Here is a 13,561-nt window from a genome sequence, read left to right on the forward strand (position 1 = left end):
CATGGCTGCCTCATATGTAGAACAATATCCCAGCTATAAGATGACGGGACCCGTGACTTATGAATGAAGTGTCAGGAATGAGAAGTTTCATTTTCTTTCACATTCATATACTGAGCAGGAAAACAGAAGACGTGTCTGCGAGTCATTGTTGTGTTGTGTTGTGTATACGTCATGTTTATGTGCCTGGTGTGTGCGCTGAATACAATGTAAACCAATGACACTTACGTCACAACGGCCGGCCTTACATATTACATAGCACTGATGGGATAATACCCTGGAGGAAAGCCCATAACCAGTCCGAGTGGTTGTCAGACGCTTAATGTAGCCTGCGGATATCGGAGAGACAAAGGATTAAGCCCTATGTGCATAGAAATAAAGGCTGTCTGATGGCAGACGTATACAATATGTATACAGTACAAATACAATACATATACAATACATATACAATACGTATACAATATATATACAATACATATACAGTACATATACAATACATGTTCAGCTATTTCCTACTTGTGTGGTGGACAGCTGACCTTACAGGTCTTAAAGTGACCCTCCGATGATATAACTACTTCTCCATAAATGAAGAGTACAGGTGAAGACAGGTTGCACTTCTCTTTGGAAGAGTATTTTTACTTCACTTATTATTATTATTTTTTTTTTTTTTTTTTTTTTGAGGAGTGTTTTTCGGCACGGAGGAATATGTAGTGTGCCGTAATGGAAATAAATGATGTGTATACTGTAATACTGTATAAGCCAAATAATTCTGAGAGGTCTCTATATAAGCAGGGTACCATAACCATAATTGCTTTCCATGTATAAATAATTAGATTAATTCTATATAGATGATCTATGTAGAAGTCTATAGAGGGAGGAGGAGGCTGCTGCGGGCTAATTCACTGATTTATTGCCTCATTTTGTGCAGAGTCTTTTCTTGAAGATACAGCAGTGTCAGTAGGGTTCTTCCTCGCTCATTGTGACAGCTTCAGTTATTTGTGTGTATTTTCCAGCAGACTCCTCCCCTCTCCATAGACTTCTATGTAAAAATAACTAAATGTAATAAATGGACAAGGAAATCTATATCTTTAATAAAGACATATTACAATACTTTCTTATATTCATATTTGTATATTCTGTGTATTGTATGTAACCCCCAAATGTAAAGCACCATGGAATTAATGGTGCTATATAAATAAATAATAATAATAATAATAATTCACCTGAACTATGCATTTATCAAAAAGTTAGGTACGCTGTAAAAAAAAATCTATCCTTCTACATAAGCTTAAAATGTTGTGCCGATCACATATACAGATGTAGCATGCTTCAGCATTATAGACCTCAAAAAACAATGAAAAGTCATTGATAAAGAACTACTCTATTGATTTTCATTGTATGTTGTTGTCTTCCGTAATAAGATATTGCGTTGTTTAACCAGTTGCAGAAGTTCAGGTTATCTCGGCTGCATACTGTATTTACGGGATATTCATCATTCTGCGTTGACCAAACAGGCTGGCGTCCTCCATTTCCGTAACTCAATAGATTTTCTTGTTTTTGTATAATTAACTTTTTTTAAAAAAAAAATTTATATTTTTTTTAACTTGAATTTTTTTCTTATTTCACATTCTAAAGTTTGGGCTCTTGGATCTGTAAGATATTGAAGATGTATTTGGGATAGAAAACACTAACCAACCCTATTTTTCACCCTACAGGTTAGCAAATAAGCAGGATCGGGAGGGTGCCATGGCAGAAGCCGATATTATAGAGTATCTGTCACTGGAGAAATTGGTGAACGACAATAAGTGCTTATGTCAAATTGTGAGTATTCATTGAGGTTGTATAGTTAACCCCTTAGCACCAGGTTCCATAAATTTAGGCACCAATTCCTGTAAATGTACAGTGCAGAAATGGTCCCACTACAGGAGCTGCCACAGTCAGTAGTGATCGCAACATCTAAGCAACTTTGGTGCCAATATAATGGCTTGTTTTGACAACTGGAGCCTAAAGGGATTCTATCATTAAATTGCTATTTTTTCTCCCTAACATGTAGGAATAGCCTTAAGAAATGCTATTCTTCTCCTACCTTTAGATGTCTTCTCCGCGCCACGGTTTGGTAGAAATCCCGTTTTTCTTCGGTATGCAAATGAGTTCTCTCACAGCACTGGGGGCAGTCCCCTGCGCTCAAACAGAACTGGGGGACGCCCCCAATGCTGCAAGAGAATTCTCCAGTGCTGCCTCCATCTTCGTCTGGAACGGCCTCTCTCCGTGTCTTCTTCCGGCGCTGGCTTCAAACTTGTATATCCTGGTTTTCGTCCATATGCTAATTAGTTTTCTTGTAGCACTGGGGGCCGCGGGCATGTGCAGTCGGCTCTGCCATTGGGCCTCGGGCAGAGCTGATTGCACATACCTGCGGCCCCCAGTGCTACAAGAAAACTAATTAGCATATGGACGAAAACCAGGATATACAAGTTTGAAGCCAGCGCCGGAAGAAGACACGGAGAGAGGCCGTTCCAGACGAAGATGGAGGCAGCACTGGAGAATCGGCTTTCCCGATCTGTGCCCCTTGTGAAGAGCTAGCAGTCCCGGTACTGTAGGTCTGTCAGGAATGTCCTTCTCCACAGCAGCGCCTATCGCGCTGTGCTGTGTGAGCGGGGAGGAACGCGTCCTCCTCTCCTTATAATACTCTTCTATGGACAAGCACTGTGAGCAGAAGGAGAGGGCGTTCCTCCCCGCTCACACTGTACAGCGCGATAGGCGCTGCTATGAAGAAGGACGTTCCCGACTGACTGTCAGGAACGCCCTTCTGACTGTGAAGAGCTACGGTACCGGCACCGATAGCTCTTCAACCGGGGCATAGATCGGGAAAGCCGACAGTGCGCTGAGTTCATCGCACTGTCCGCTTTCCAGCAGTATATAGAACTGCCTGTGCCCAAATCGGTGATAGGTCCTCTTTAAGGCTATTCCTATGTGGGTTTAGCTTAAGGCTCCATTCACACTGAGTAACGCTGGCGTTTTTTGTGCTTATTTTGGCGCGGCGCTACGTGCCAAAATAAGCACAAAAAACGCCAGCGTTACTCAGTGTGAATGGAGCCTAAAACTGGATTCTAATGATAGAATCCCTTTTAATATCTGTATTGATTTTTCTTTTCTCCTTCTGTTGATGTTTAGGAGCCGTGTTCAGCAGTTCTAGGCTACGGTAAAAAAATTGACTCACATATAAGAAAAGGTCTCAATTGGTTGCTAGAAATCATAGCTAAAGATTTTGAAGCACTACATGAACGTGTCCAGAAGGAGACGGCAGAGCAGCGAGCTCAGGAGGAGCAAGATAAGCAGAAGATAGCTGAGCGCGTCAAGAGGCTACGTGAGGAACGGTAATAGACAATACATTGATAAAAAGCATTACATATTTTTACTTTTATATTTATTTTGATAGTGGTGATTTCTCCAACTTGCTGCCTTCCATGACGCATTGCAGCCTCTTGCAGTCCATTTATAGTTCAGGACTATAATATTGATTTGTGTGGCCTGTTCACTACTTATCAAGCACAGTACCCTGCATTGTATAGTGGCTGTGCTTGATATTTCAGTTTAGCCTCATTCATTTGAATGGGACTGAGCTGCAGTATGGTGTTTGGACCGGTGGATGCGCTGTCACTGGCCAGAGAGGAGTAGCCCAGTATCATAGTCGCAGACAACCTCTGTAAGCTCTCTATACACATTAGTAATTTGTTGGCAGGGCTTACTGTCTTCACTGGAATTTTGCAGCAACCTAGGGAGCCCTAAAATGTTTGAAGTGTAATAATAACATGCTGGTGGGTGTTCAGGATACTGACCCTCACCAAGGCGGAGACATTCAGCTGAGTGCTGTGCCTCTTTATTTCTGATATGCTCTAGCCTCCACCATAGCCAAGTAACAAGCCTAGTTAGTTTTAGTGTCTGATGCTATTTAAAGGGATTGGCCACTTTCAGACCAATATTGACAAACAAATGCACAATAAAAAGATATACAATATACTTTCTGTATCAATTCCTCACGGTTTTCTAGATCTCTGCTTACTGTCATTCATTCTGTTACTTCTAGAGGATAAAACTGACCGTGAGCGGCCTTTTGTTCAGGCGGACTCCGCAACTGATTCAGCTGCGGCGTTCACCTCGCGACTCCTCCCTCCGGAGTAGGCCCATTCATTTGAGCCTACTCCGGAGCGGAGAGCCGTGTACTGCATCGGCATCCCATCGTGGCAACAGCCCCGGGAAATGCACACGCATAATGGCGTGTGAACTGCCTATTCAGCACACAGTCAGCTTTGCTGCGACGTGCCCCAGTACCGGAAATATCTGTTCCATTAGTTTTGGCACCAATATCTCTCCACTGTCAGAAGGGTGGGCCTTGCAGCCTAATGTTATCACTGGGTAGTAAGAAACAAAATCCCCCCACTAGTCCTCTGCAATAGCCTCATACTGTCAGAGAGTTCCGTAGGGCGGATTCACCCCTGCACCCGGTCTCCGCTTTGTGGGTTTCCATCTTCTGCCCAAGAAACTGGACAGGAGCCGGTAACCCAGTAGTCAGTGTCCGCCCGTGAGTGACTTCTGGTCTCTGCGGCGAAGCCCTTTTTTTGTCCGGTGAAAAATACCAGTTTCGTCGCGGAGACCATAAAACACTAACGGGCGGACACTTTGCAAACCCATTCAAATGAATAATAATACATTTTATTTATATAGCGCCACCATATTCCGCAGCGCTGTACAATTTGTAGGGTTCAAATACAGACAGAAAGATACATTACAAAGAAAGTCATTTCAAACTGACTGCCGAGTTTCCGTCTCCTGTCCAGTTTCTCGGACAGAAGATGGAAACCTGAAAGCGGGGACCGGGCGCAGGTGTGAACCCGCCCTTAGTAATATTTGTATTCTTCTGGAAAAAGTTTAGTGCAACTGTTGCCTACTAGAGTTGAGTGAGTACTGTTTGGATCAGCCGATCCGAACAGCACGCACGCATTGAAATCAATGCACGCAGCCGACACGCAGTGGGTTAAGCAGCCGTCAAACCGGAAGCACCAGGTGCTTCCATTCATTTCAATGCGTGCATGCTTTTCGGATCGGCTGATCCGAACAGTACTCGCTCAACTCTATTGCCTACTATGTCCCTTTAATAGTTCTGTACGCCAGCAGGTCACACCAGTCATTTATGTTGCTAGATTTGATCTACTAGGAGGACTCTTGGGAATGAGCAGCGCCGGGCGGTGTCCCCTGTACTTACCTGTCCACCTATGAATAACCGTGACTGTGAGTCGTGTGACATGACTGACTCAGCTCTGCTACATCTATAACAGACAAACAACACTCAGTCATCAGTTCTATCATATTCCTGACCAGTTTGTCCCACTCCTGCCTCTTCCATTGGTACGACTGTATATAGAAATGTGATCTCCTACCATCACGGCCTTACGTGTAACGTTTTATTCCATTACGTATAGAGAAGAAAGGGAAAGGGAAGAAGCCGAGCGAGAGGGAAGACAACTGGTTGATGAAGACTCCTCCGTCCCTATGGTGAACCCATTCCAGCCGATATCGGCCGTTATCATGGAGGTATCCTATTACTCTGTGTGTTTCTATCCTGTTGCATTGGACTTTGATCTCGTTTTATAGTAGATTATGTCAAGATTCATAAACCGTCCATTGATGGGATCTTGGCAGCGCCCGGCAGATGGGAGCCAGTTTTATAGATAGTGTCTGAGGAGAGAGCACCTGTCAAGCTGTATATAGTGTATACACTTGTATATCATTGTATTATATGTTAGAGCTGTACAATCATGCTTCACCTTCTGACCAGTGTTATCCTGAATTACAATAATTTTTTTTTTTCCTCTCTTCCTTATAATAACTAGAACGAAGAAAAAATTAGGAAGGAAAAGGAGAAAAAGCGCCAAAAAATGGTAAATGGACAGAATGGGCTAGACATTGCTCTGGAGCCTAAGGGAGAAGAGGAAGCAATGGACTCTGGAAGTGAAGGGAGCGAGAGCGGCCGGGCATCACAGGATGGACATTTATTAGACTCCTATAAAGATGCTTTGGCCCAGAAGCTGGAGCAGGACGAGGCCGTTGTGGATCCTTCTGAACGGAGGGAATCCGGTATCTATCTTTTTTTTTTTTTTTTTTTTTGTTAAATTTACAGGATTAGATAGTACTTGATACACGTAGATAAATGAATAATGCAGTTTGTTTGTCACACTCTGGGGGTACTCGGTCACCTCTCAGAGACTGTAAGGCCTCCCGCACACAACTTATATGGGTTCTGATGCTAAGTTCTGTTCTGAATATTATAGAGCAGATCCTGCCCTGTGACATTGGAACAAAAAGCCCCATTGAAAACAGTGGGAGATGGAATACATGTTACCCAAGTGCGTTCTGCTGAAACATTTCAGCCGTGTGCATGAGGCCAATTGATTGCTCCGCGTGAGCACATTCCGTCACGGCTTTCCGATCCAGATTAGGCCCAAATGAGGCTGACTCAGCCGGGAATCCGCCTGAAGAAAGGGCAGCTCGCGGTCTACATAGACCTCTATTGTGAGGGGGTGGATTTTGAGGTGAACTAGCACTGTTCAGTAGAAATCCGGGTTTTCTTCGGTATGCAAATGAGTTCTCTGACTGCGCATGCCCGGCCACAAGAAAATGGCCGCTTACACAGTAACCTGGTGTAAGCGGCCATTTTCTTGTGGTCCGGACATGCACATTCGGCTCTGCCCGAAGCCTAGAAGATTGAAACCCAGGATGGAAGAAGACACAGGGAGAGGGCGTTCCAGAAGAAGATAGAGGCAGCGCTGGAGATTTCTCTTGCAGCATTAGGACCCGCCCCCAGTGCTGAGAGAGAACTCATTTGCATACCGAAGAAAACCCGGATTTCTACCGAACAGCGGTGTGGAGAAGTCCTCTAAAGGTAGGAGAAGAATAGCTTTTCTTAAGGCTATTCCTACATGTTAGTCAGAAAAAAAGGGAATCCAGTGATAGGATCCCTTAAAGGAATAGTAACTAGTTAAAAAAAAAAAAAAAGCACTGTAAATTCTGATACCTGAAGTGTGCCTATAGAAGTCTATCCTGGGGAGGAGGGCAAAACAGAGTGTTAGCGCCCCCTCACACGGAGTTTACGCTCCGTGTATTCTGTCTACGCTCGGTGTATTCTGTACATTTTACACATGTAAAATGTAGTTAGCCATTGAGTTCAATGGCATGTTCGTATAACGCACGTATTTTTGCGCGCGCTGCTATGAGATATGGTTCTCATATAGAGCCATCCAATAAGGTTAGGTATCTTTTATATGCCAATAATTCATGCAGAAATACATAATAAATTCCCTATAACATGAATTCTGTTTTGTTTTATTTTTTATGTTTTAATTTTTTTTGTTTTGTTTAGCTCAAAGCAAAAAGAAGACGAAAAAGCTAAAAATGAAAAGAAATAACAAAATTGAGCCTTTAAGTGCAGAGGAGTCAGATTTAAAGAGCCCAACTACGCCGCCACCTCAGTTACCTGGTGAGTAAAGAAGTGCGCCTCCTGCTGGAAGATATCCAAGCAAGTTTTTTTTTTTTTTTTTTTTTGTGGACAATACTGAAGAAAGCTTTTATGTATTTCTCGATATCACGTGTGGACAGTCTACATTGGAGCTTTATTAAATGTTACAATCTATTAGGTTTGCTTTTGAACCAACACGAGCTACATAAAACTGCAATAATATCTTGTTGTTTTTGGCACTTTTAGCTCTTAATAATTGATAAACTGTATTTATATCCTATTTTTACATCATTTATATGCTTTTTGTCAGTCTGCTGGTACGACCGCTTCTTACGGTGTGATATTTTATTATTAAAGAGGTTTTTGCAGGGTTGACTTTTATGACATATCCTGGCAGCCGAGACTCTCTGGTTATGTTTATCCTCATCGTTGGTGGTTCCTTGTCGTGTCACATGTCATAAAAGTATTTTTGGGTTCAGTATTTAAAGGGAGTGTGTCACCAGGTCGGCTGAATGTAACACCCTTTTTCTCCATGAACATTCATGCCTCTGTTCACGAGAAATTCATTTATTTCACAATGTGCAAATGAGCTGGAGCACTTAAGGTGGCGCCGTTGCTCCAAACTGCTACGTCCCGCACTGCTCTAATATACTGATGCAGATGTGAGAACACAGGCCCAGGTGAGATGTCGGCATAGCTCCCTTGCCCTGTCACTTTAAGGGGGAGGGGGGTAAAGACAGGCGTATTAGAGCAGTGTGGGGTGTAACAATTTGGAGCAATGGAGGCGCCCTATGTGCTCCAGATTGTTCATTTGCAAACCGAAATAAATGAATAATAACAGAGGCATAACTTTTCATGGGGAAAAAGCATTACCTATCTGAGTTACTGGTTTAATATGCTTCATCCTGGTGACAGACTCTCTTCAAAGGGAGTCTGTCAGGTGAATTATGCCTTCTAAAAAAAATCTTCCACCGCTTAGTAAGACACTTGGAACCCAGTAGGCAAAGGAGAGGCACTGAGCAAGGTTTATGAGGGAGTCTAAAAACACTTGCCCAGACTACGACCATCCTTTGGGGACTTGCCAGCTACTTTGCATGACAAGTTTATTTTCTCTCTATTTAAGGAGGACCTTTCACCATCTGGGGCACATGCGGTGTAATACACAGCTACAAAGCTGACAGTGCGCTGAATTCAGTAGACTATCGGCTTTCACGATCTGTGCCCCCGGTGAAGAGCTATCGGTGCCGGTACCGTAGCTCTTCACTGTCAGAAGGGCGTTTGACAGTCAGTCAGGAACGCCCTTCCTCACAGTAGCGGCTATAGCGCTGTACTGTGAGAGGGGGGCTTTGCTTACCGCCCAGCGATGACACTGAATGATGAGTCAAGCACTATGGACTCTACTATCAGGAGGGGAGGAGGCGTTCCTCACCACTCTCACAATATAGCGCTATACTGTGAGAAAGGGCGTCCATGACTGTCAGATACGCCCTTCTGACAGTGAAGAGCTACAGTACTGGGACCAATGGCTCTTCACCAGGGGCACAAAAAGGGAAAGGCGACAGTCTGAATTCAGCGCACTGTCTGCTTTCTAGCGGTGTATTAAACAGCATGTGCCCCAGGAGGTGAAAGGTCCTCTTTAAAAGCACTAACAATAACCACTGTTGTCTGAGCCCAAAGGTCTCTAAGTGCCCTACCGTGTGCTGGGAGTCCGGGAGACAGAATTCACCTGCTAGACGCCCTTAGTTTTTAAGTGTAAAATGTATTATTTGAACAGCAAATTTATTTATTTATAAGTTTTATAAGATTTTTAATGTTGTATCAGACGTCTATGTAGGTAACTGGTTTTGTCTCTTTTTAGCTCTTTTATCCAAACTCTGTAGAACTTCTTGTTTTTCAGTTTCCACTGAGCCATTTGCTGATGTTTTTATGTTTTTATATTTTTAGTGAAATTTTGTTTGTTTTCCCTGTAGTTGGCTGGGGAACCCCAAAAGTTACTAGACTTCCAAAACTTGAGGCTCTTGGAGAAACACATCATAATGGTAATTGTAAAATGCCTTTATCTTCTGTTTCTTCGCATGCAAACTCCATTCTCCATGGCCATGGCGCTCTCATTAACCCATCGCTTTCTTCATGTGCGGCTGCTTCCTAACCAGCATGGATGGGGCCTCAGTTATTTGGTTTTTTACTCTGTCATGTTTCTTTCCTCTTCATTGGTTATTTCTCAAATACTAACCACATACATCCCAATGAAGGAAATGTCAGGACTGTATAGAAGCCGCTGTGATGGGGATCACTCCATTTGTACTGAAGATAAGATGGTGGTAACGTTTATCCCCATTCTACGCAATTGCCACTTCTGTTGCTTGTGTAAACTAAAGTAGTAAACTTCCCAATAGTCAAGCCTACAAGGGATGTACGAGGTGCTGAATTACCCAAAAATGCTGAGCCATTAGCAGCGTACAATGTAGGATCTTTCATGTCCTCGGAGATGTGCGGTATTATATACTGCTAGAAAGCTGACTTGCTTTGACAATGCACTTCCAGCTTTGCAGGTATGCGCCCGGGTGCCAGATATCGGTGCCAGAATCCCTCCACTGTTAGAATAATGCGCCATACATTCTAGTGTCAGATAGCATTACTAAAGAATAAGACATTTGGTGTTGCCAAAGCAAAAAGGGGGTTGGGGGTGGTGGAGGGGGATGGGTACGGGGTCTGTGGGTTTGAGTGTCTGTAGGGTCTCGTCGTTCTTGTTTGGGGCGTGTGGGTATGGGGTAGACGCATGATGGGGGAGCTTAGTGGTCTTGTGGGTGGGGGGTTTAATAGTCCATGGGGGGTTTGATAGTCCATGCGTTTCATCTTCCTCTTGTTTGGTGACAGCTGGACACCTATTGGGCAGCGATCTCCACAGTGGCCTCTTCTTCTCCCAGTAGGATGTAGAGTTTCCCCTTTTCGCCTGCAGATGTGAAGTCTGGGAAGTGGGCAGAGAGTCTTTGGTAGTAGACGGCCCTCACAGCTGAGTATTTGGTGCAGTATAGCAGGAAATGGGCCCCTTGGTCACAGTGCTGGCACAGTCTGTTCTCCCGTGGCTTGTACGTCTGCCTGTATCGCCCCGTCTCTATCTCTAGGTTGTGGGCGCTCAGTCTGTACCGGCTCAGGGTCTGTCTGTGTTTGGGGTGGGGTATTCTCTCCAGGTAGGTGGCCATGGTGTAGTCCCTTTGTAGGGATTGGTACACGGTGAGTTTCTTGCAGTTATTATGAGGAGCGTCCCCTAGAAGTACAAAGCTTTGTATTTCTAGGGGGTGCTCCTCATAGAGTACTGTCATGGGGGCGTTCCTCATAGCCCTGCGATGATGCAAGGCTGTAAGGCCTATCTTCCTGACTGTGAAGAGATATCTGTACTGAAGCAAACCGTGCAAATATCTCCAGATCCCGGGTGCATACCGCCAAGGTTAAAAGACATGACAGGTCATCTTTAAAGGGGGGTGTCCAGGATTTAGACGAATCAAAGAGAAAATCCGATCTGTACATTGACTGGATTTACTGGTCCCAATTCAGTGTGGAAACCCAAACTCCCTCATCATAGTCTTCTATGATGTCAGGAGCCCCTACCTCCCTGTGGTCCCACTATCCCATATCCACTATCCCATATATCGTATGGCACAGCAGAGCTGCAGTGAGGTAGGGACTCCTGACATCATAGAACACTATGGTCAGGGAGTTTGGGTTTCCAAACTTAGTTTGGGCTATGAAATCCGGACGATCTGTGTACTGGATTCCTCCGTGTTCATCAGAGTATAAGGGAACCAGACCGATCACTGAACAGGGGTTTGTCTTCATGTGACAAATCCTTCGTATAAGGAACATACAGGAGAAATAATTCCCTACATCTGATAGATAGATAGATAGATAGATAAAAATTAATATCCGAACACCAATATAATAGAATGCTAGTTTATAACAAGAATAACGAAGTGCGGACCAGTAATCTTAAAGATAGAGATGAGCGAGTACTATTCGAAACGGCCGTACCCATAGGAATGAATGGAAGCGGCCGGCAGACAGACTTTGCCGGCGGCTGGCCGCTTAACCCCCTGCATGCCGGCTGCGTCCATTCATTCCTGTGGGTGCGTGCTATTCAAAATGGGAATCTCTACTTAAAAACCTTTAAAATTCCTCAGGAGAATGGAGACAGTGGAGTATCCTCGTGTGACCCAAACGTACCCCAAACAAAGTGAATGATTAAATAATTATTTCATATGGATATATTTCATTCATTCATTCATAAACATCACCAGCCCAAAATTACATGGATACCGCAGCAAAATGAATGAGTCTATAATGAATAGGATATCAATAATCAATCACATATCAATACGACTATGAGACTCCGCCGGGGTGTTCCAGTACAATACATAGGACTGTAGTGGATCCGCTACATTGTTTTACATTAGAAAGTTGTAGGATCCTTTCTATTTTGGTAAATCCTTGGATTCCTTAAGATATAACAGTCCAAAATGTGATCTTGTACTGCTCCTCTGTTATTCATCCTGGAAATCTATGACTATATTTACAACCAGATTCCTCTTTACAATAGGGTGTGACATGGTTTATTCATAAGGAAGTCTGATTCCCAAATGAATACACCTACTATTCAGGTAGACGAGAACTTTATTAATTAATATATTTATATATAACCTAGAGGTCATTTCATAGTAAATCTATATTTTTCTATATGGCTTGTTGCTGTTTACATTGAATAAATTGTTCTTGAGCGTTTTTTTGTCTTTTGTGCCATTTATTTCCTGCAGTTGATAAAACACTGACTTATCTTATTTTACAACTTTTTTTTACTTGGCTTATCAAGCAGAGTTAGTTACTTAGTCTATGAAGAGAGGAAGGGTAAGATGAGCTTCTAGAAAAGACACTCAAATAATTACTGCTGCTGCTACTTTGAATTTTTTTTTTTTTAGCTCTTTTATGTTTCTAGATACAAGGCTAGTAGTACCACACAGAATGATTCAATAAATTAATTTAAAGGGGTTGTCCAGGGAGTAGTAATATACTTACCTGCTCAGATGATGAACCCTAGGGATCTGGCATTATCACAACTCCCAGGTCATGTGATTTGATGCAGCCCACCCCCCCCCCCCCCTTTCCTGATCTCATAGGTAATTACTTACTATAGGAAAGCCAGTATCTGAGGCACAAATAATTACTCAGGGAAAGGGGGTGTACAGTGACTTGGGGGAGGGGGGCAATGCTACATGACATCATGTGACACCACTGAAACCCCCTTGGTCTATCATCAGTGATCACTAAGGATCCTTAAAGAGGACCTTTCATCAGATTGGGCACATGCAGTTTTATATACTGCTGGAAAGCTGACAGTGCGCTGAATTCCGCGCACTATTGTCTTTCCCGATCTGTGCCCGGTGTAAAGCGCTATCGGTCCCGGTACCGTAGCGCTTTAGTGTCAGAAGGGCGTTTCTGACACTTAGCCAGGGACGCCCTTCTGCCCAGCAGCGCCTATCACGCTGTACTGTGGAGCGGAGAGGAACGCCCCCTCCCTCTGCTCACACAGCTCGTACATAGATGAGTATTATCAGGAGCGGGAGGGGGGCGTTCCTCCCTGCTCCACAGTACAGCGTGATAGGCGCTGCTGGGCAGAAGGGCGTCCCTGGCTAAGTGTCAGAAACGCCCTTCTGACTGTAAAGCACTACGATACCGGGACCGATAGCGCTTTACACCGGGCACAGATTGGGAAAGCCGACAGTGCACTGAATTCAGCGCACTGTCAGCTTTCCAGCAGTATATAGCATGTGCCCGATCTGATGAAAGGTCCTCTTTGGTTGCATTCACACGGAGTAAAATGGAGTGTTATTTGGAGCGTTTACAGAGCGTTTACGTAAATGCTCCGTATACGCTCCGTAAACGCTCCAAATTACACTCCATTTTACTCCGTGTGAATGCACCCTTTAAGTATATTACTACTCCTCGGTTAACCCCTTTAACCAGTCAGCAGGAGAACCCTACTCTACCCCTCTTTTCTCCATA

The 13,561-nt window shown here is 43.9% G+C and overlaps 1 protein-coding gene across 3 annotated transcripts in view; it reads left to right on the forward strand.

Moving 5' to 3' along the window:
* The window catches only part of ARL13B (ARF like GTPase 13B), a 42,302-nt gene that overhangs the window by 27,310 nt on the left and 1,431 nt on the right, over positions 1-13,561 (forward strand). For 2 of the 3 annotated variants that reach the window (XM_075263554.1, XM_075263555.1), the window contains exons 5-10: positions 1,713-1,818; positions 3,169-3,371; positions 5,475-5,586; positions 5,886-6,129; positions 7,412-7,528; positions 9,478-9,546. In XM_075263554.1, the coding sequence (XP_075119655.1) occupies positions 1,713-1,818; positions 3,169-3,371; positions 5,475-5,586; positions 5,886-6,129; positions 7,412-7,528; positions 9,478-9,546 (851 nt within the window). Of the gene's footprint in view, positions 1-1,712; positions 1,819-3,168; positions 3,372-5,474; positions 5,587-5,885; positions 6,130-7,411; positions 7,529-9,477; positions 9,675-13,561 lie in introns of those variants that run through there. The other variant, XM_075263553.1, reaches the window with a different exon arrangement.

Source organism: Leptodactylus fuscus, chromosome 2 (assembly GCF_031893055.1).
Source record: "Leptodactylus fuscus isolate aLepFus1 chromosome 2, aLepFus1.hap2, whole genome shotgun sequence".
Taxonomy (NCBI): domain Eukaryota; kingdom Metazoa; phylum Chordata; class Amphibia; order Anura; family Leptodactylidae; genus Leptodactylus; species Leptodactylus fuscus.